This window comes from Dendronephthya gigantea, unplaced genomic scaffold (assembly GCF_004324835.1).
Source record: "Dendronephthya gigantea isolate DGI-Jeju-01 unplaced genomic scaffold, DenGig_1.0 000004F, whole genome shotgun sequence".
In the NCBI taxonomy this organism is placed as follows: Eukaryota; Metazoa; Cnidaria; class Anthozoa; order Malacalcyonacea; family Nephtheidae; genus Dendronephthya; species Dendronephthya gigantea.
Window position 1 is genome coordinate 2,075,074 of NW_021163014.1, and position 23,104 is coordinate 2,098,177.

Sequence of the window (23,104 nt, forward strand, 5' to 3'; positions counted from 1 at the left end):
CTAGATCTTTTAGCTTCATTTGACTTGAAGCAGCACGTTTCTGGAGCGACGCACTCTGGTGGTCATACCCTGGATTTGGTAATAACGCGATCAGAAGAAAATATTGTTAACCATTGTGACATCGTTGATCCTTCGATCTCTGATCATTTTGCTGTGCATCTACATCTCTTGTTTAGGAAACCAAAATTTGCGAAGAAACGTTTGCTTTCTCGTAATCTGCGGGCGATTGATATGCGTAAATTTAAAGCAGATGTTCTAAATTCTTCCCTTAAAGATTTTATGACTATGGATCTGGAAACATTGGTACGTGAATATGATAACTGTCTCCATACTATCTTAAATAAACATGCACCGGCTAAATTCCGGGAAATTACATTGCGCCCAAAGGCACCTTGGTATACTGATGAAATCAATGTTCAAAAACGAAAACGGAGACAACTTGAGAGAAAATGGCGTAAAACAAAGATGAATGCTGATAGGAATCTGTATAAACAACAATGTTATGTTGTGAATAAACTGATTTACTCCTCAAAATCGGCTTACTATACTGACTTAATTAAGGATGGGTCATCTGATCAAAGAACTCTCTTTAAGACCGTAAGTAATTTGCTGCACAAAAATACGCCTACCCGATATCCATCATCTCCTGACCCAATGTCACTAGCAAACTCATTTTGTGATTTTTTCACGCAGAAAATTGTTAAAATACGAGGTGAAATCAATGACACCCTCTTAATTAATGATATAGAAAACCCATTTCCCGATGGTGATTCATGTCCCCATGAACTTCGTGTTTTTAAGGAAGTTGGTAACAATGAGATGTTCGATTTAATTCAACAGATTGCAATGAAATCATGTGTTCTAGATCCTATTCCAGCGGTTATGCTGGAACATTGCCTAAAAGACATCGTGCCCATTATAACGAGATATTTAATTTATCTTTGGAAAATGGTTTAATGCCTGACTCTCTAAAGATTGCTGTTCTTAAACCGTTATTAAAAAAGTGTGGTCTTTCCTATGAAGAATTCTGCAGCTTTCGTCCAATATCTAATTTGAAATTTGTTTCGAAATCTATTGAGAAAGCAGTTGCTGTACAATTAATGAATTATCTTGACGAGAATAAACTACATGAGAAGTTCCAGTCTGCCTATAAGCCTCGTCATAGTACAGAAACAGCATTATTAAGGGTTCAAAGCGATATTCTCCAAGACCTCGACAATGGAAACTCTGTCATTCTCGTTCTACTGGATCTGCCAGCAGCGTTTGACACCGTAGATCATTCGATCTTATTAACACGATTATGGAAGCGATTTGGTATAAAGGGTCGTGTTTTGGATTGGTTTACTTCATATCTTATATCTAGGAAACAATTTGTTCGTGTTGAGGGAACAGATTCGCTAGGGCGTGATCTTGAATGTGGTGTACCGCAGGGATCGGTATTAGGTCCGCTGTTATATTCATTGTACACTGCCCCGCTTGCAGATGTGGCTAGGCGTCATGATCTCCGTTTTCACTTTTTTGCTGATGATGGACAACTTTACATTGCATTCAAAACAAATGATCCTGGTGAATTGATTTCATCTAAGATTCGTATGGAAAAATGTATATTTGAAATTAGAAACTGGTTGATGCTGAATAAATTGAAACTAAATAGTGAAAAAACAGAACTTATATTAGTCCATTCACGCTATCGCCCTATGCCTCCCTTGAATTATATCATGGTGGGTGATGACAGAATTGTACCAACTGGTTCAGCTAGAAATTTGGGGGTTATTTTTGATGAGTTCTTTAAATTGGAGGAACATATTAATGGTATCTGCAAGTCATCTTTTTACAATATCAGAAACATTTCAAGAATAAAGAAGTATTTGTCTCGGGACTGTCTTGAAATAATCATTCATGCTTTTATAACTTCAAGATTGGATTACTGTAACTCACTGCCATATGGTGTATCAAAATATTTACTCCAGAGGCTACAGAAAGTCCAAAATACTGCAGCACGTCTATTAACTCGTACTAGGAAATCGGAACATATTACACCAGTACTTATTGAATTGCATTGGCTACCAGTCCAATATCGTGTCCAATTCAAAATTATCCTTCATGTGTATAAGGCTATGAACGACCTTGCTCCACCGTATTTGAAGGAACTCTTGCATTATCATACTTCGCAGCGTTCACTTCGATCAAATAACTGTGAATTGCTCCAGATTCCCTGTTCTAGACTGAAAACATTTGGGGATAGATCATTTTGTGTCGCGGGACCACGATTGTGGAACGAATTACCCATTAATCTTCGAATGTGCAAATCAATTACTGTTTTTAAAAAAAATCTTAAAACATATCTTTTTAACTTATTTTTGAATAATGTATGACGTTGGTCTTAACATTTATATTATTAGGTTTGTTAATGATTTAGATATTTTAATAGTTTTAATATTAGATTTTACTGTAAAGCGCCTAGAACAGAACACAATTTGGTTGTGCGCTATAGAAATACTTTTTATATTATTATTATTAAGTTAAAACGTCGGGAGAATGTAGTCAAAATACCGGCGTTTAAACCGATGTAATTTCTATATTATTTTTATTTGTAATTTGCAAGATATTCAGGCCGTAGCAAACGTTGTAGTATATTTTAGTAAAAATACTTGCTAACCTTGTCATAATAATAGACCAAGTAGACTCGTGTACACGCGCAAGCGCCACGAGAACAAAAACATGTCTGGGCTGCCTATGCTGGTGCAGTCTTACATACGGGGTGCTCAACAAGTACTTGTACCTATTGCCAAGGTCATTATACCTCTAACAGTGGTCAAACTGTTTCAAATGTTACAGCTTGTGTCGAGATTGCAACTCTAAAACGAAATCTGAACAAAAGATAACAATGAGCGAAAGACTGATTACTCTATGAACGATCAGAAGGATACCCAAAAAGACCAAGGAGTACAAGCTCAACCAAACCCGGGATCGGGGACTAATCCACCCAAACAACAAACCAATGGAACAAATCTGTTTGTGAGCTCCAAGACACCTGTCCATCTATACAGACAGGTCAAGCAACCATTACACAAGAAGATGCAACAAGGGGCAGTGCAAAAGTAAGAGTCATTCTAGATAGCGCCAGCCAGCGCTTATATAATTATATCAAATCGAGTAAGAAATCAGCTGAATTTGCCTAGAGGAAACAGAACCGATGTCAATAAAAACATTTGGTTCAAAGGAGGAAAGAATTCAAACCTGTGATTCAGTAAGGTTTGTATTAAAAGTGCAGTATGACCAAGATGAGATATGTCTGTCCGCCTATGTGGTACCAACGATATGCGAACCTCTACAAAATTAGGTCACTTCTCAAGCCCAACAAAGTTATGATCATTTGCGAGACCTAGAATTGGCTGATTGTGCGACTGGAATGGCCAACTTGGAAGTCGATGTTCTCATCGGATGCGACCAGTATTGGGACCTCGTGACAAGGGAGGTTAGAGGGGGAGAAAGTTGTCCCACAGCAGTTAATACTAGATTGGGATGGGTTCTCTCTCGTCCAGTCGATAATGAGTAGATGCCAATCTCCAAACACACTGCAACCTTAGCCACTACACATGTCCTAAGATGTGCAACGTCCCCTACTCAAACCCGACGTCAAGGAATTGAAAAGGATCTGAGAGATTTCTGGGACTTAGAAACACCGTGCATATTGAAGCAAGAAAAGTCGGTTCACGACGAATTCGAGAGCACCGTCGTATTCAAGGACGGCAGTATGAAGTAAATCTTCCCTGGAGGGAACAGCAACAAATCTTACCAGATAATTTTGAGATGAGTCGCCGACGATTAATGAGCTTACTACAACGATTACAAAAAGAACCCAGAAGTACTTAAGGAATATGACGCTGTAATCAAAGATCACTTAAATCAGGGTGTGGTAGAAATCATTGATGAGGAGGATGTTGACGAGATAGGAGAGGTCCATTACCTGCCCTACTACCTGCGCTACTTCATGCGGTGATACGGAGAGACAAGCAAACCACAAGGCTAAGAATAGTGTATGATTCTTAAGCAAAGACGAGTGGTCCATCCCTGAATGATTGTTTGTACACCGGTTCTGCAATGACACAGAACATCTTGGACTTCATTCTACGATTCCGGAGCCACAGAGGCGCATTAGCTGGGGGCATTGAGAAGGCATTTCTTATGGTAGCAGTGGCAAAGGCAGATCGAAACGTCCTCAGGTTCTTATGGTTCGAAGATTTATGGGGTTGTGTTTGGGGTATCATCAAGTCCGTTTTTACTCAACGCTACCATAAGACACCACATTGAACGGTACCGGAGCGAAGATCCCGAATTTGTGGAGGCGTTCTTGAGAGCCATTTACGTCGACGATCTGAATTCTGGTGGAGGGAATGATGAGTCTGTTTACATGTTGTATAAGAAGGCAAAGCATCGGCTAGCGGAAGGGGGTTTCAATTTACGAAAGTTTGTTACTAACTCGCCAGGGTTGATGGAGAAGATTGAACGGAGCGAATCTATGTCATCCAGCAAGCTGAAAAAAGAAATTAGTGCAAGCAACAACTCTGGGCAACCCAACGTTGTCGATGAAGATGAGACCTATGCAAGGATCACGCTTGGTGCTGAGACTACAACCTCTCAAAGTGAACAACGAGTCGTTGGTGTAAATTGGAACTTCGTTGAGGATGAACTCGTTTTTGACTTAACTAGTATAGCTGAAGCTGCCAAAACCTGCGAACCTACCAAGCGAAATATCATTCGATTTAAAATTCTACGATCCATTGGGACATATGTCGCCAATAACGGTCCAAATTAAGCACATGTTCCAAGAGCTATGTGAGAGCAAGGTTGGTTGGGATGATGAGATCCCATATCCAATCAGAAGCAGATTGGAGAAGCTGGTAGCAGAGCTACAGGATATGAACCGAATCCTCCTTCCCCGTTGCTATTTCCATAATATAGGCGAGGATGTGATTTCCACCACCATCCATGGTTTTTGCGATGCATCAAAGATGACATACGCCGCGGTGGCGCATTTAGTGATCAGAACTGTTAACAGAATCGAGCAGTGGAAATTCGTAGTTTAGTAAAACCTAAGTCTTGGCGTCACTGCCAAAGAAAGGATAACCCTGCCGATATACCTTCAAGAGGAAGAAACCCATCGGAGCAAGCAAAGAGCATACTATGGAGCAGCGGTCCAGATTCGCTAAGTCAAACTAATGCTGAACAATTTGAAGATGGTGACAAGCAATGTGTACCACCGGAAGGGTGTTTAGCTGATGCAAAGGTAACGAAACCACCAAGTTTATCAACCCTTACGGCGAGCAGTTCTGCCCATGTTCTCAACGAGATAATACAGTGTGAACGATTTGGATCTCTGCAACGGCTCCTTCATGTTACAGCCTACGTTCTACGATTTTTGAAAGCAGTGAAACGCAAGAAAGGTAGCACCAACGAAGGTGATAGTTTAAGTGCAAAGGAAATGGATGAAGCCTACGCTCTGTGGATGAGGGAAATGCAACGAACATTGCATGAAAAGCTTCAGAAGATTTACCGCCCGGAGAGGAATACCATCAACTACAATGGTAGCACATTTAAGCCCACAGCGAAGGAAAATACAAGCATTTTAACTCATCCTGAGGTAAAAATTTCGTTGCTGGAAAACGCATAACATGGCATTCCAATTTGGAAAAGGCCCCATGGTGGGGAGGTTTCTTTGAGAGACTAGTCAAATCAACGAAGAGATGCCTTAAGAAAACCCTGGGAACGGCAAAACTCACGTACGAGGAACTCCTTACGGCAAAGGCTGAAGTCGAAATGATTCTCAATTCACGTCCTCTATCTCCACAGAGGACGTCGAAAAGCCGCTCACGCCGGCTCATCTGGTAATGGGACGAAGATTATTGAGTTTGCCAGAACTTAACTACGACGAGAAGGATCCAGATTTTGGTATCAACTTAGATGCCAGTGATTTGGCACGAAGGATGAGACATTTAAGCAATGTTATGAATCATTTCTGGGTGAGAAGGAAAAATGAGTACTTGCTAGCTAGAGTTACGAGAATCTCATCGAGTCGAGAAACAGGATGGGAATGAGACGGTCCAGGGGATATTGTGGTAGTCCACAAAGAATCACGCCCCAGGGGATTTTGGAGACTAGGAAGGATCGAACGTTTAATCTCTGGAGTTGATGAACAGACAAGAGGAGCTGCAGTGAGGGTGTTGTCAAAGAAGGGAAGGTCAACCATTATAAAACGACCAGTACAGCGACTTTATCCCTTGGAAATCAGGTCTACAGTAAAAGGAAGTGAGTCGCTCGCCAATCGAAGCCAAGGCGCGCGACAACCCAGAATTGAAGAGAGCGAGACACAGAAAAGCGGCAGCGATCGAAATCGATCAATGAAATGGATCAAGGACCTTTAAAGATTGAAGATATGTGAACTAAGATCGAACTTTGTAACAATTTATTAATTGATATTATTGAGTTATATGACTGTTTTGGGTTAGGATTGTTGACCAACGGAGTGTGTGAGAAGTGATATATTTAGTATAAGGAAGTTAAATTTGTTAAGTATGGCGCTTGCGTAGTGAAAACGAACCCACAAGGGGAAATAACTTTTTTACTGAAATTTTGTACGAGAGGGTTTTTTTACTTTGTGCATGTCGTGTTTTAATTGTAAAATATTTATACAAAAATCAGCGTAGAGATGAGCCATTGAATCTAGAGAACAATTCAATACAAAGTAGAAAATTCTTAATATCAAACAAAATGCACGCGTTTAAAACATCACACGCTTGTTGGTATAAGACTTCTACTTCCGGCGTATAAGACTTCATGGCACCATTTCTAAATATGTCGCCTATAACACTTCCGTACGACTTCCTGCGCGTAAGGCCAAAAACCCGCCAGTAAGACTAAATTTTTGGTCCGTAGGACTAATTAGATGAAAGCTTCTGTGCACTGCGATACAGTGACTGCGACATGACCCAACTTCGCACCAGTCTTCGCACCAGTCTGCTAATGTTATTGTAGTCATGCGAAAGCCTTGCGTTTATGTAAATATGGCAGGCAATAATCGAGATATTTCAAATGCCGCAGTAAGTAGAATTTTAGCTTCAATAGCTTCAGCGTCCAGCAGTCAAACTGCGGCATCGTCTCTGGCACAAAATAATCGTGTTAACAACGAAGAATCACTTCAAATTTCATCCTCAGCAATGCCAGTTGGGCAAGCACTTCGTCAATTATTCCCACAATGCAGCCAACGTAGTAGCCAAAGCACTTCTGTTCGGAGGTCAGAAATTACCTTCCGAAGTTTTTCCAGTGGAAACAAAAGAAAAAAGGAAAGTAAAACAAGAAAAAGAATATTCGTTTGCGAAGGATATTGTTTGAAGAAGCACCTGTATTAACAATATTATTGATATAATGGAAAAGCCTAGATATTTTTATTTATAAGGAGTTGCTGTGAGAACAATAATTAGTGGCACAATTACTTTGGTAGTTGCGAATGCAGTTAAGGTGGCTTTGTTACGTTTTTTTCACTTGAAAGAAATGTGCTAGGATTATGTATTACATTACATTTCCTTGTGTTCAACCATAAAAAAAAACAATGCAAATGTTTCCAATCAAATTTTCTCTGTATTCACAAAGATGAACATCAGCATAATTTGAAAGTATTAGTAAGTATTTAGACTTCCTCCTAATTATTACAGTATAAGTGTAGTACACTATTTATTGAAATGATTAATATAATATTTTAAGAACAAAGTCACATTTTATATATATATATATATATATATATATATATATATATATATATATATATATATATATATATATAAATATATATATATATATATATATATATATATATATATATATATATATATATATATATATATACAAAAATGTTTATATACATTTTTTATTTCCCGGTACAATATGTATATATATGTATATATATATATATATATATATATATATATATATATATATATATATATATATATATATATATATATATATATATATATATATATATATATATATATATTTATATATATATATATATATATATATATATATATATATATATATATATATATATATATATATATGTATATATATATATATACTGTCGTTGTCAAAAAGGTTGTCCTGAGCAAGTATATGTATATATCGATCACGTGACATTATTATGCATCAACACGCGTGGGATTGTACAAGCGTGTTAATTGCGAGTTCGAGTATAGCAAGGTGAACGATTAGAAAATGCCAAGACCATATTCGGATGATTTAAGCAGGAGAATGGTTTATCAACGACTGTTCTACGAAAGAATCATCGACGAAATTGCAGCACAGCTATTTGTTTGTTCAAAAACCGTCTATCGTACTCTCAGCACCTTTTGGAACCACCCGTTCCGCGTGTTCTAAATCACATATAATGAGAATTCTAAGTTTTAGAACATCGGATATATGTGACATGGGATGATCATCTGAGCCATCTAACACGTTCGCTGTTTGCTGTACTGGGAACGAGCTATTTGTTATTATTGCGTATTATAAATTCTAAATAGAAGTTCGCCAAAATGGCGGATTCTTGCAAGCGTTTTAAGGCATGCAAAATTCGCGTTAATACGCAGTCAACAAAGGGAAAAAAAACTACAAGACATGTGCGTTTAAATTCAAAGAACTATTGCAAGATTTCTCAGGAGTCAAGTTCGAGTAAGCAGAAGTCTTTCACAACGGGAATGGAAGAAGAACATGTTGATGGTTCAAATATCGACGATATAAATAGCAGCCATGAAAGTGATGACCAAGCTTTTTCTAGTCTTTCACGATATCACTTGCGCCGGGTAAAAGAGTATCACAGTTGGGAAGATGTGAGGGGGTCTCTTTTGCAAGCACGCATTGAGGAAGAAGCTTTTTGTGACGAAAGTATAATGTGCATCGAGTGCCATAACAACTTCGCTGTTTGTCGCTGCGTGGATTGTGGTCCTAGACAGTTGTTTTGCATCAACTGCGCGAAAACTATCCACGAACAACGCAACGTCTTTCACCTACTTGAAATTTTCAAGGTGCGTGTGATGTTTTTGGCGTAAAATATAACATATTTCAATATCTTTTATATGTATATTACATATTCAGAACTGACCCTACCCCAGACCCAACTGTTTAAAAATTAATGTTGCTTATTTTCTCAGGATGGTTGTTTTGTTCCTTTATTTGTTAATCATGGTGTTTTGACTCTTGATCACCAAAGAAATTGTCCAACTGCACAAGCACAAAACATTATTTGTATTGATGAAAAAGGTGGGTTTATTGGTACTGTGGATTTGATAACTGTATTCAAGTTTGTTTTCAGTCCTAAAATAATTGTGAGAAAAGTTCTGTAAGTTTCTCCTTTGGTGCATTTTTATTAGGGCATCAACACTTGAAATGGATCAACTTTTGTAACTGTGAAGATGCTGCAGTTACACTTAGCTTGTAAAGTTCCAATTATGGCCAGGATCAGCTGTTAGACCTCAGGTTGCATTTCATTTTAAGTTGGTTACACTTGCTGAGACACTTCTATTGGAATGCCATGTATCGTTAAAGAAATTTTGTGATGTGTTGGGCCTCAATAAGTCCAATATGCTTCCTGTTTGGGTATGTTATTTTGTTATACATTTGAAGCTGAGTAATTCCATGCTATTTCAACATCATTCAGAACAAATTCTTGACACCTAACCTTTCCAAATACTTTATGTTTTATATTTTCTAAATAGACAATTCTTGATTAAAATATAATAATAATATAGCATACTGCATACCAAGTATAAATATTATATACTGTGTAATATTTATCTGTGTGAAAATGACATGGGATTAACTATATAAACTCTAAATGCTCTAAATGACAATAACTTGACTGTTTTATTAACACTTTGATGCTTGGAATCTCCATTGGACAAGTAAAATCATATAGGGTTAGCCAGAGTAAAATACTAGAGTCATGCCATGGGCATTAAATAGATAAAGAAAATAACTATAATTTATTACATATTATTGATTCCAGCTTTAATGAGATATTTCAATTTGTTTGATATATAAGACATTAAATTATATTTGCCTACTAATTATGATGTTAGTTTGGTTGCCAGCTAACTAGTATACAGTAACTATAAAGTCTACAGAGTGCAGATACTCATGTTCCGAGCGAAGTTTAAAATTTCATAATTAGTGGACGTGCAAATATACACTTATTTACATATCACACAAATTGGAATGTCTCGTTAGCAAACCATGAAATGAAGTGAGAAACTAGAAAATAAGTTATATATACATGTGAAACATATTAAAGATTTCTTTTGTGTTATAAAATAATCAATGTTATGTCATATATGGTACACTTTAATTATATACCATAGATAAATAAATTTATTCATACATTATATATTTTTTTGGTTTTCTAAGGTTAAGAATCTCTATAAAATATTGAATGATGATTCTTTTGATGAATTTAGGTAGGGGCGTATTTTGGTTAACTGCATGACACAGTACTGTTCTGTCAAATATTTTATTTTATTGTTTTTGCAACTTTTTATGATAAATTTTAAACTTCAATTCTATATATATATATATATATATATATATATATATATATATATATATATATATATAATATATATATATATATATATTTACAATACCAACAATAATATTTTTATTTATGTAGATATCACCAACATTTGTTCAAAACAATGAAACAATTTGTCTTGCAACAAAAACCTGACAATGTTTGCCCGTTATGTCCTTTGCAGGTATAGAACTCCACAGGTATTTTTTCTTTTATGTCACATTCTCCTTTTTGTATTTAACATATTGTGATAATTTTGTAGAGTGAAACTGATACTGACAAGAATGTTGCCATTGAGTGCATGGATGGATGTTTTGGGCTTGTGAGAAAAAAGTCTGCTGGTGCGAATCTTTTACCTGCCAGACACAATGGTACATTTTTTTGCCAATCAGGATGATGTCGATAGCTTTGTTGATGACAACTCAAAGAAGGCAAAGCAAGCCCCTACTGTAAGTGGTTACTGGTGATTGTACTGTAAAAAGTAGTTTTGTTGAATATTATCATATTATAGAAGAATCCACTGTTTTTCCTAGGATTGCAATGAATTTAAATCTGGTGAGGTTAGTAACATGTTACGATCAAAGGAAGAAATAAGCTTTTTGACGAGAAGGGAGTGTTTGGTAGAGTATGCAGACATGAATACCCAAGGGGATTTATGAGTATCAAACATGGAGAAAGGTGAGCAAACAGTCATCAAATTAAAGTGCAAGTGTACATGTTGATAGTAATTTAGTGCAACATACTGTATATTTTAGGATAGCATATTCAGTGTATGAGGTTAAAAAGCTTCTGTGTCATTATGATGAGGATACTGATGTTAAAATAATGTATGACATTGCATGTACTTTGTCTGCCCACCTAAAGGTAAGGTATAGGCATAGCTGCCTGATTACAGTTTAAATTCTAAGAAGAAGTAAAGTTCTGTCATTTGGAGATGTAATCTCATGTGCAATTTTACATGTATTGAATATTTATTATATATGAATTTCAATATCCATTTGCATATATTTTTATTTTTGATAGAAAAACGAAGAGCATACCATTCTTGGACGCATTGACTTGGCAATTCCTGTTTTCCATGCATATGGACATAAATCTTCTTGCCAGGTCAATATATGGTTTAGAAGTTGTCGGTTTTGTTATCAAAAATTTAATTGTCATTCTTAGGTGCAGTAATGCAGTATGTCGCATGTTGTTATTTATCTCAGAATTTCCCGAAATGTAGGTTGCTTTTGGTCCTAGAAGAAAGGAGGGATTTGGCCTTACTGACGGTGAAGGAATTGAAAGACTTTGGTCTTACCTCAGAGGATTTTCATCAATGACAAAGGAAATGACAGCTGGTCGAAGGGTTGACGTATTAACAGATGCGCTTCTTCACCATGCAAGACATGTCTTCTACAGTTTGGCTAGTTGAATATTTCTGCCTTGGTGGATTTATGCCACCAATATCATTACAGTATTGGTAATTTTTTTGCGACTATATATTTGTAATTCAATGCTTGATTTTTCCCCACAGGTCCGGCATTGTTGTCTAAAATGCAAAAAACAAAGAAACTAATGGAAAACTCAGTAGTACAGTTGGAGGAGATCTTTTCAGATTTAAAAGGTAGAACATCTTATCTAACATTTGATAGTATTAAACAGTTATTGGATGAGGCTTTTGTATATGCGGAAAATTTCAATGTAAGTGTTAGTATCATAGTGCTGTCATAGGTCGAATTACGTTATAATAGAAAAGTCTTTCAATTTCAGTTTCCTATGGTACTGATGTAATTAACTCTTGGATGAAAGCAGAAGAGAATATGTTGTTAATGAGAGGCAGTATGTACCAATTATAACGTAAGGAAATACCGTGTTCATTTGTAACAAGATGTGTAATATTATCATAAACTGTTGATGTTGTAGAGAGAAAACCATCGCCCATGTCGTGGGAGGCTAAATACGTACAGAACTTAGTTTTCTTGCAGGAACTGAGGTTAGACTGATAATGATATATTTTGTGCATTTCCTGGCTGATTGTTCATTTATTTTTAATTAACAAAATATTTTCTAATACTTATAATGGTATGCTACAGACAAGGCATTGCTTCAACAGAAGCTGAAAATCATGAAACCATAAACGAGCTTGTAAAGAGGAAGAAAGCGTAAGTATTGGAACTAGCGACCGAATAGAATTGTTTTTGGTGTTAAAAGTCATATATACCTTTATGTAACTTCAGGATTTTAAAAATTGTCATGGGAATTGAAAAAAGCTACAAGGTTCACCCAAGATGGAGAATGGGCGAGGAGAAATTCAACGTGGCAGCATTGTCTGTTCTTCGGGATAGGCGAAACCAAGCATTAGAAAAATTATACTCACTTGCAGTCGAACGTATGTTCTTATTAAATTTGAAGCGAAAATATGCAGGTATTTTTTTTTTGCTATAACTCAAATTGTGATCGTTTGATGATCCAAGAATTATGCTTGGTTGTTTAGTTTAGGTTGGCACCATATAATTATCAATTAAGCGGACTAGTGATTCAATATAAACTGCCTTTTATTCAAAATGAAGGCAAAACAAAATAATGTAAACATTAAAAAGGCTTGCGTCGCGTAGACGCGTACGACCCCTTTAGTAGTCATATGTTATAATGGAAGTTGAAGTTCGTATGCTAATACTGCAATGGTAAAACTGTTTTAAGTTTTCAACATGTTTATTCACGGTGTGCCGTATCCTATGAATCGACATTACTTTCATTTGTAATGATGAGCTTTAATTTAAAATGGGAATTCCCACTCTAAGTTTGACATGACTCATTCGTTTGTGTTTTTTTATCGATTAATAGACGGCCAAGCAATTGCAGAGAAAGTTTCTAAGCAGATAACACAAAGGACGAATTCTGCTAAAGTAGTTGTTGAAAAGTACAACGCTAGCCTTGCTGCTTGGAAAGACAATGTAACTGGGTTGCCAGAAGAGCTAGAGTTTGACAAGGTAAAAGATCCAGAATCCGACCTATATAAGGATTTCAGAGAAAGCACTTTGAGTGAGGATCAAGTTCCATATTCTGTGAAGAAAAGCGCAATAGATTTGCATAATTTCATCGAAAGATGCAAGGAGGAAACAAGTTATTTGAAAACTGAAATGTGTAGGCTTGTTACGTATCACCAAACCCAAAAGTCAAGTTTTTTAGAATGGCTGAAGGACAACAATGACTCGTCATCAACCGTACTCATTCGAGGAATTCGGTGCATACTTCAAAGAAAGATTCTGGAAGAGGAAAACAAACTAATTGTTCTTGGTGCAACGTTTGGCAATCACCTACCAGATAATGTATCATCGTCCATTCCAAAAATCGAATGGAGTCATGAAAGCACCATGCCCTCTACCAAACACGTTTTCGAGAACTTGGATCAACTAGATGACCAAAGGGAACAGAGTGAAGAACAGGACGATGAGATATTGTCAATTTTAGACAGTTCAGATGACGAGGTTGAAGATGAATCTGAAATGGATTTCTAAATAAATGCAAAGCTCTCTGTATCATTTTGCATGATGTTTGATGTACATAATAGGTTTTTTAATTATATATCTTGTCTATACAATCTGATTTATTTTTAGTGCACAAGCATAGTCTCCGTCTAATGTGTGGAAACATGCATGTTTTAATTTATTAAAAGAAAAATTAAAAAATTATATAACAACAAATATTAAATTAAATTATTAAAACAATTGAAATAATTTGTCCCTCGCATATTACGCTTTAGTATAAATTTCCAGGTGACTATTGATTTTTCCTGCATCCTCATTGCTCAAAATTCACTGTGTTTGAAGTGATAGTCTCTTGTTGGTGAATATAGCTCTGTTGTTTTTTTAAATAAGAAATTTGAATAATATTCTTGTATGTTTGCTTGGTGACATCAATAATTAAATTAGCTTGTGTAAGTGCACCACCTAAGTATTTTTAAAATACAGCAAGTTTAATGCAGTGTTAAATACTTACGTGGGGTACCTACAAGTTAAATTAATTAAGAAATTTGAAGTAATAATTTTCTTGTATGATTGCATGGCGACTTTAGTAATTATAATAACTTGTAGGTACACCACGTAAGTATTAAATACTGCAAAGCTTTCGGTCCGTTAACCGTCAAATACTTGTCTAGGGCGCGCGCATTAATTAGAACTTAATTAAATGAAACCGTTTAATTAATAGCGCGAGCAAACTAATCACGACTAACATGATATTTAAGTGACGCGCAAACGTGTATTCAAGTAATTGCACTGATGAAGGTCCGGGTTAACGGACCGAAAGCTTTGCAGTATTTAATACTTACGTGGTGTACCTACAAGTTATTATAATTAAATTTGAAGTAATTATTATGTTGATTCAACTGTGTATCATTTTTGGTGATAAGAATAGATGTGCAAAGTTTCAAACAATAATTACTTCGTGAAGTTTGAGTTCAATCACGCATGATCTGCTCTGACACCCTATAATTGCACCTAAGTTAGAAAAGCTAAGCCTATTTTTTTCATCGCGCACTTCCATTCTCTCAATTGATCTGAAATTTTAACTGTGTATAATTTTTTGTGATACAAATAGTTGTGCAAAGTTTCAAGCAGTAATTCCTTCGTGAAGTTATAATTCAAGCACGCATGATCTGCTCTGACACCCTATATTAATTACACCCCTAAGTTAGAAAAGCTGAGCCTATTCTTTCATCGCGCACTTCCATTCTCTCAATTGAGCTGAAATTTTAACTGTGCAGAATTTTTTGTGATACAAATAGTTGTGCAAAGTTTCAAGCAGTAATTCCTTCGTGAAGTTTGAATTCAATCACGCATGATCTGCTCTGACACCCTATAATTACACTTAAGTTAGAAAAGCTAAGCCTATTTTTTCATCGTACACTTCCAATCTCTCAATTGATCTGAAATTTTAACTGTGTATCATCTTCTGTGATACGAATAATTGTGCAAAGTTTCAAACAGTAATTCCTTCGTGAAGTTATAATTCAAGCACGCATGATCTGCTCTGACACCCTATATTAATTACACCCCTAAGTTAGAAAAGCTGAGCCTATTCTTTCATCGCGCACTTCCATTCTCTCAATTGAGCTGAAATTTTAACTGTTCAGAATTTTTTGTGATACAAATAGTTGTGCAAAGTTTCAAGCAGTAATTCCTTCGTGAAGTTTGAATTCAATCACGCATGATCTGCTCTGACACCCTATAATTACACTTAAGTTAGAAAAGCTAAGCCTATTTTTTCATCGTACACTTCCAATCTCTCAATTGATCTGAAATTTTAACTGTGTATCATCTTCTGTGATACGAATAATTGTGCAAAGTTTCAAACAGTAATTCCTTCGTGAAGTTATAATTCAAGCACGCATGATCTGCTCTGACACCCTATATTAATTACACCCCTAAGTTAGAAAAGCTGAGCCTATTCTTTCATCGCGCACTTCCATTCTCTCAATTGAGCTGAAATTTTAACTGTGCAGAATTTTTGTGATACGAATAATTGTGCAAAGTTTCAAGCAGTAATTCCTTCGTGAAGTTAGAATTCAAGCACGCATGATCTGCTCTGACACCCTATATTAATTACACCCCTAAGTTAGAAAAGCTGAGCCTATTCTTTCATCGCCTACTTCCAATCGCTCAATTGAGCTGAAATTTTAACTGTGTAGAATTTTTGTGATACAAATAGTTGTGCAAAGTTTCAAGCAGTAATTCCTTCGTGAAGTTTGAATTCAATTACGCATGATCTGCTCTGACACCTTATAATTACACCTAAGTTAGAAAAGCTAAGCCTATTTTTTCATCGTACACTTCCAATCTCTCAATTGATCTGAAATTTTAACTCTCTACAGTAATTGAACATCATTATGAGATGGTTTTGCACAAATAGAGAACTAAAGCAAAGAACTGTGAGTTATTGAGAAATTCATGATGATTGGACGTGAACTAGAAGAGACTTACGCCTGTATTCAAAAAGCTCACTCACACTCATACTCATCGAGTGTGACATATAAATTTCGTTAATGCTGATCAATGAGAAAGTTTTTTTCTGAACAGATGGAAAGATATAAGGTAAATCACTGAAAATCAAGCCCCTGTTCGGCTGGAAATACCGCCATTGAAACGTTATGAGAAGATTAAGATCTCCCACTCAATGAGTTTGAGTGTTAGTGAGCTTTTAGAATACAGGCGGGCAGTTCCTGGGTAAGAACCTATTTTAGATGGATATAAACATCGTAGTGTAACATGAGATCTGTTCTAATTTGAAACTAAAGGGGCCTTTTCAAACCATGCATGTACACCTTTCATAGTTGGTAACGGAAAATGCGACTACCAGGATTCATTAGACTGCAGTTGTTGGTTTGGTCCGGTTTGCACATAAATTAATACATTCTAGCAGCCGAAAGAAATAGCGGGCAATGTGATAGAATTTTTGTCGGAAACTTTTTGAGGTAACAGCTTTCAAATAGATAAGGCAAAATAATTTGATGACTTCACATTTCAAAAATACGCTCTATTGCAGGTGAACTTTTAATTAAATGCATGTCATTATGCATGTGTCCAGATGACTGATGATGACAAGGTCAAGGTGCGTTGACGAATCATTACAAACACAAATGCAAATGTAACGTAATAAGCCTTTAATAGAGTGAATGAACGCAGTCAGATATAGTTTCAATGCAACAATAACTATTAAAACTTATTCACACATATCCATAATTTTCCAAACACGCAATGACTCTATCATGGAATGATTGGCACACAACAACTTGACTCCTTCTCTTTAGAACGATCTTTCGTCTGAGAAGAATTGGTTCAGATGAACCATTTTCTTGGACGCTAATGATGTTAATGGCATTGATTGACATTTTCTTATTTGAAAATATTAACTCATACTGCCATTGCTCTTTTGTCTGATTCAACCAGTAGCCCCAAACTTCGGCATTTGGTTCCAGACTTAGCAAATTGGATATTTTTCCAGGATAATAGAACAGCCAGTACGGTTTATCCGACTCGGTATAGACTGGTATTATGTAACCCTCATGGTTACAAGCACTTTCATAGTTTCCTTTCAGGGAATTCCAGCCATCTTCAGTGAAGTACTTTCGAAACCTGGTAGTGAGATGTTGAAATTCTTGTTCGGTAATTTGCAAATCCTTAACCTCCAAATCTTTTTCTTCTATTGAATACTTGCCAGAAACGACTTCAGGTATCAGTTCCTTCTCAATAATTTTAGAAAGCAAGTTCTGAATGTCTGATGGTACAGATGTACTAGCCAGTGGGTCATGGGTTAGTTTTGAATCGTTTATGTTTCGTTCTCGTGTGATGTGAAAGATAATTTCTTCCGCATTCATCATTACTTTCTTTATCTGATCACTTCCATAATTGAGCGGCTTCTTAAAAATAATTCCTTCAGGCAGTCCAGTAACTGTAAAACCACCTTTTTTGTAAGGAACTCTACTGCCAGGAATCCCACATGCTTCACCTAAAGTAAAATAAGAGACGGAAGGTTTTGTAAGTCTTTCCGATTATTGCAATCTGTTAACAAGTTGATGATGTACATGTATGTACCTGACAGATTTACCTGTATAATGTAACCGACAGGTTAAATTACATCATAAATTTACAAAAGGCTTTTTACAATTAAAAAATATTAATCTATCATTATATAAAGTTATTAAAAGTGTAAAAAGTTCAGAAACTACCAAAGTCAATAGGCCTAGAACTTCAAATCGATTGTTTACAGTTTTCCTTAAAATAATTATTTTGTATAGTTTTTATTTCTAGTTTATTTAATTCTTCCATAGTTTCTTTCTACTTCCAATTATGTAACTAATGTCTTGTTATTGTACCGCAATCATTCCATATAATGGATATTAATAATACCAATTCTACCAATGTACTTTCAACCATTGGATAGTTCATGTGATGTAAATTCAAAGTGTGTGAGTTATTTTGCAGTGAAAGAAATCATCACAATATAATGTACAATCATTGAAAAATTTCGCTGTAATGTTCAACAAAAGTGCTTGTAATTTACAGTATATAAAATAACTTTGCCGACAGTATTGCTGCTCAAATAACCCCCCTCCCCCAAATCAATGTTGAATTGTTATGTTGAAGCCTTAGCGCATCTTGCCTGCGATATACTCTAGCATTTTCATCCAGGCAACATTGATTTGGAAGTGTTGGTGAGGGAGGTGTGTGGGAAGGGTGTGGTTGAGGGAGGGGGGGGGGGCGACGGCTCGTCACAATATTTTTGTCAATGATTGTATTTACTACTCCATTATGACCAAACAAAAGTCCCTTAAACATATAAATTATAAATTAGCTATATTTTAGTTCATCAATACAAAATAAATAATTAAAAGCCATGGTAAGATATCAATCTACAAGCAGTACACACGTGTAGGCAATCCTCTCTCACACAAGCGATCATTATTTTGGAAATAAGTGTGGTTTATACAAAACACTTACTATATTTCTCGTTGAACAGATTCTGGACATCGGCACGGGTATGTTGTTTGTCTTCCGCCGGGCGATCTGTGGAATTAATGTTGACTACTTTACTACATGTACACTACAACAACTATGACACCAACAATACAGTATCAACAAAAGTAGTACAAACAAAACACACTGGAAACTCCAGGTAATATAGTCAATCAATTTTCCAAATGCTCCATTGCATTGTATTTAAAATTGTAAGGTACAAACTTAATAAATTACCGTAAATTACCGTATATTACTGGGCTTCTACATGTCAACTTTTAATAAAGTAGGAATTTGAATGTTTCAACATTTTAATAAAATTGAAAATTGATTATTATGTATAAAATTGAATTTCTGAATTGGTAAAACGCCTATTTTGTTTGGAGTCACTATTGTCTGATAGGCATAAGCTAAATTAATCTACAGTACATTTTAATAAATTACCAAAGAATTCCATGAACTTTATTGCCACTGCTTCGTTTTGCATGAGAAACTGAACACCTTTGTTTGAACCATGCTGATTGATGTTCCCACTTGGTTCTATCATCACAACAGCCACCTCGCATCCCAGGTTTTCCAGATAAGAAATCTTTAAAAAAAAGTCTTCATAAATTGAATTGAAATTTACCACTTGGGTCTCCTCACCATCTTGAGAAGCAATGCAAGCAGTGAATTAATTGACCATATTCCTTATTCTTCATCTACTTTACATACCTCTTTCATGAGATTTTTTTTTGTCTTGGCAATGTGTTTTCGTCTTTCGTCTTCTCCCAGTTCTAGTGGACGTATTCTGTCAACCTGCTTGGCTTTGCTCTTCCAATCATTCTTTTCTTCAGCACTAAGAGCTTGCCATTGTGACGAAACAAATCTCATTTTCTCCGATTTTGAATCAATAGCCTTGCACAAGTCTATAACATAATGCAGTTAAACATATACATTAACTTCATTGTTATTTTAAACAGATGCAGGGGACACATACATAAATTAGAGGTATAAAACAGATTATACTTAGAATTGCAGCCTGACTCCTTGTATGGCAGATAAAACAGCCAGTTGACTGCTAAATTTTGGTAAGCAAAACTCAATAACAAATAAAATTATGTTCTGTGAGTATCATATTAAATAAAAGTGTTTGAACTTTGGCATATACTAGTCTTGTTATTCCAGGAAATTTGTCATATTTTTTATGTGATGGAGTGTATAATTTGTTTATACAAAAGCCAGTGGCATGGGTTCAAATTCTAGCCGAACATTAAAAGTTTGAGAATCGTTGAGGAAGGTACTCCAACTGATTGCAAAAAGCTGTAAATGTTTAAGCCTCCATGTCCCCTCCAGGGGTTAATGAAAAATTGCAGACAAAGTCACAGAAAACTATGAGTAGGAATATGCACATATGGTTCTTGTTCTGCTGAATAATAAATAACATTTATGACATTTATTCAAGAATCATTCTATATTTCAAGGTACCATATTTTCTCAATTTAGCCCCCAGGGGCCTATATTACATACCTTAACTACCTACTATATCTAAAGTGTGGGGCTATGTGTTACCAAAACCATTAGAGGAATTTGAAGAGTCCTTTCTGGAATTTGAAAGTCAGAAGGATATTTTTCATATCAGGCAACAGTGAAAGAATGCAATACAGAACAAATTGCAATATAACATGAATTTTTGTAATTGAGCCAAGGATAGTGATTTACAGAACAGCCAATTTTCAATCACTTTCCACAAACATTTGATGCAAAGTGTGAACATGCACAAGTCAAATTCAGAAACCTTTTGTAACTGAAGGCTCTAATAATTTGTACTAGTGATTCAATCAAGTGCAAGTGATTTTAAACTGCATTTCTTCATTGTAAACATCATAATAGCATGAATGATTTTAGTACTATACAACTGTCTTTGTAACTTCTGGTCTGGATAAGACACTCTTAGATTTCACTGGTAAATACTGGTAGATGTTGTACTGTAGGGCTTTAAGGCTTATATCTTTCTGATGGTTTCTGAGAGGGCAGGCCCAAAAAATAGGCACCAGTCACTGTTTATTGACAGATAAAATTTTGCAGGTTCACTGGCAGATTCACTCACTTACTGGACATACTTGTGATCAGAGTAAAAAAGCAAAAACAATTGATTAAAAAGCTATGTAGTAGAAACAATATTTTTCATATATAAGATGTATTAGATTAGCTGGGTACCTACAATAATGCAATTAATGACATTTAACAAAAAGCAACAAGCTGTTATTTTATAACAACAGTAATTTGAATTTTATAACAACAGTATTTTGTAATAACTTAAAAATGTTAACAGTTGATCAAAGCATTATCAAAGCATTCACGACTGGTAACTTTTATACATAGTTAATCAGACATAATGGAATAACGACCAACATTATTTTGAGGCCTGTGAGGGGAGGGTTGCTAGAGGGCAGAAACTGCTGGAGGAGCGTTAAATAAAGGATGGATAAGGGTATATGACATTTTTGCTGATGATAAGGAAGCATTTAATATTTACCTGAACTTAGCATGCTTGATGAAAATATGTTGTAGCCAGATGCTACTCTTTTAAGTGGAGGACCTATTCTTAGTACATTGTCATCTGAATCTTCATGCTTGTTTTCTTCTGTCCTACTTTCACCTAGCTTTCTCTTCCTTTTTTCATTTCCAATCCATTTCTACACAAAATTTCAGTATCAACTGTGAAATACAGTTTACAACTTTACACCTACCCAGGTGGTACTATATGTATAATACTCGGAAATTTAAAAACGCCAAAGATAAAGTATCTGACTCTTGGTTCACATAATACTGACAACAGTGACAGTCCTTATAAACTTTATAAAGCCTTTATTAGTTTATAAACTTTCAGTCGCCATTTTGAAAATGCAAATTATTTATTTAGACGTCAAAATCGCAAATGTCTAATAACAATTTTGGCTCATATACATACTTTGAACTTCATGTCAAGTTCCAATCAATACAAGGCATCCTATATTTATATATTTTAAGGTATTTTGGAAGTACATACCTTTACTTGGTCGTAGGTTGCCCCAGCTTGTTCAGCAGCTCTCAGTATTATTTCCTGCATATGTTTTGCCGTCGTGTTCATTCCATTGTCATAAAACGCCCTAAGAATGATCTTTTGATCATCCGTCAAATTCTTGTAGCTTCTAAAATTAGTGGCCATCAGCAATATTTAGAAATTTTGACGAGTCCAAGAGGTAAGCGCAATATACAGTGGGCAAGAATGCGCGTGAGAATGTATACACGCTCGTATATGCATGCTAATTGTGCGCTTACAAAATAACTCGTTCCCAGTACAGCAAACAGCGAACGCGTTAGATGGCTCAGATGATCATCCCATGTCACATATATCCGATGTTCTAAAACTTAGAATTCTCAATATATGTGATTTAGAACACGCGGAACGGGTGTTGGAACACGGGTGATGTGAAGCCGCCGTATGGGTCGCCCAACAGCGAGCGTATCTTTATTCCCACACGAAGAATATATCATCATGGACTGTTTACTGCGAACGCCGCAAATACAGTTGAATGAGATAGCAAGCTATATCATTAATGCTACTGGCTCTGCATTTGGCCCGGAGACACTGTGCCGAGCTCTCTATAGGCTTGGAATAACACGCAAAAAGGTACGAACATTATGACATTATTTAAGTTGGAATATATACTTAATACCGCACGCTGGAAATCATACAACTATATTAATAAGACGCAAGCCATTCCACCTTTTTCCAATTTATTACAAGATTCTAGTTGTTCTTTATCAACTCTTCAAGCCAGATTTTCTTTTTCAGATGCAGAGAATTGCCCTTCAGCGAAGAAACAATATTGGGCTACAATTCATGGCCGAAATCAGCCTTTTTGACCCAAACCTGCTTGTTTTCCTCAATGAAACAGGCATTGTATGTACTAAATAATACCTTACTGTAACTGGATTGCACAATCTAGTAGATCTTTTATTTATT

General features: G+C 35.8%; 4 protein-coding genes across 7 annotated transcripts; 3 read left to right on the top strand and 1 right to left on the bottom strand.

Annotated features, from left to right (window-relative positions):
- The first annotated feature begins 8,426 nt into the window (after positions 1 to 8,426).
- On the top strand, positions 8,427 to 10,987 carry LOC114515648. Of its 3 annotated transcripts, XR_003686212.1 has the most exons (6): positions 8,427 to 9,077; positions 9,204 to 9,312; positions 9,423 to 9,648; positions 10,456 to 10,505; positions 10,718 to 10,802; positions 10,881 to 10,987. XR_003686212.1 is itself a non-coding variant. In XM_028534947.1 (5 exons), exons 1-3 carry the CDS (start codon positions 8,589 to 8,591, stop codon positions 9,488 to 9,490), a joined length of 666 nt encoding a protein of 221 aa, XP_028390748.1. In that variant the 5' UTR covers positions 8,427 to 8,588; the 3' UTR covers positions 9,491 to 9,648; positions 10,718 to 10,802; positions 10,881 to 10,987. The 3 variants fall into 3 exon arrangements, 2 of the variants coding, with proteins under 2 accessions (XP_028390748.1, XP_028390749.1); XM_028534947.1 differs by lacking the exon at positions 10,456 to 10,505; XM_028534948.1 differs by lacking the exon at positions 10,456 to 10,505 and having other exon boundaries at positions 9,423 to 9,528.
- A 221-nt stretch (positions 10,988 to 11,208) lies between these two features.
- Positions 11,209 to 12,032, top strand: LOC114544884. Its single transcript, XM_028563380.1, has 4 exons — positions 11,209 to 11,296; positions 11,374 to 11,482; positions 11,642 to 11,725; positions 11,844 to 12,032. The coding sequence occupies exons 1-4, from the start codon at positions 11,274 to 11,276 to the stop codon at positions 12,030 to 12,032; spliced, it is 405 nt and encodes a 134-aa protein (XP_028419181.1). The 5' UTR covers positions 11,209 to 11,273.
- Positions 12,033 to 12,035: 3 nt separating this feature from the next.
- LOC114515643 lies at positions 12,036 to 14,198 on the top strand. 2 transcript variants are annotated; one of them, XM_028534941.1, is made up of 6 exons: positions 12,036 to 12,224; positions 12,371 to 12,439; positions 12,524 to 12,593; positions 12,694 to 12,762; positions 12,838 to 13,025; positions 13,445 to 14,198. In XM_028534941.1, exons 1-6 carry the CDS (start codon positions 12,155 to 12,157, stop codon positions 14,116 to 14,118), a joined length of 1,140 nt encoding a protein of 379 aa, XP_028390742.1. In that variant the 5' UTR covers positions 12,036 to 12,154; the 3' UTR covers positions 14,119 to 14,198. The 2 variants fall into 2 exon arrangements, with proteins under 2 accessions (XP_028390742.1, XP_028390743.1); XM_028534942.1 differs by having other exon boundaries at positions 12,838 to 12,989.
- Positions 14,199 to 17,246: 3,048 nt separating this feature from the next.
- LOC114515641 lies at positions 17,247 to 22,526 on the bottom strand. Its single transcript, XM_028534938.1, has 6 exons — positions 22,145 to 22,526; positions 21,632 to 21,791; positions 19,828 to 20,021; positions 19,558 to 19,702; positions 19,099 to 19,164; positions 17,247 to 18,106 (listed from the first exon to the last, which is right to left on the bottom strand). Exons 1-6 carry the CDS (start codon positions 22,301 to 22,303, stop codon positions 17,325 to 17,327), a joined length of 1,506 nt encoding a protein of 501 aa, XP_028390739.1. The 5' UTR covers positions 22,304 to 22,526; the 3' UTR covers positions 17,247 to 17,324.
- Positions 22,527 to 23,104: the final 578 nt, after the last annotated feature.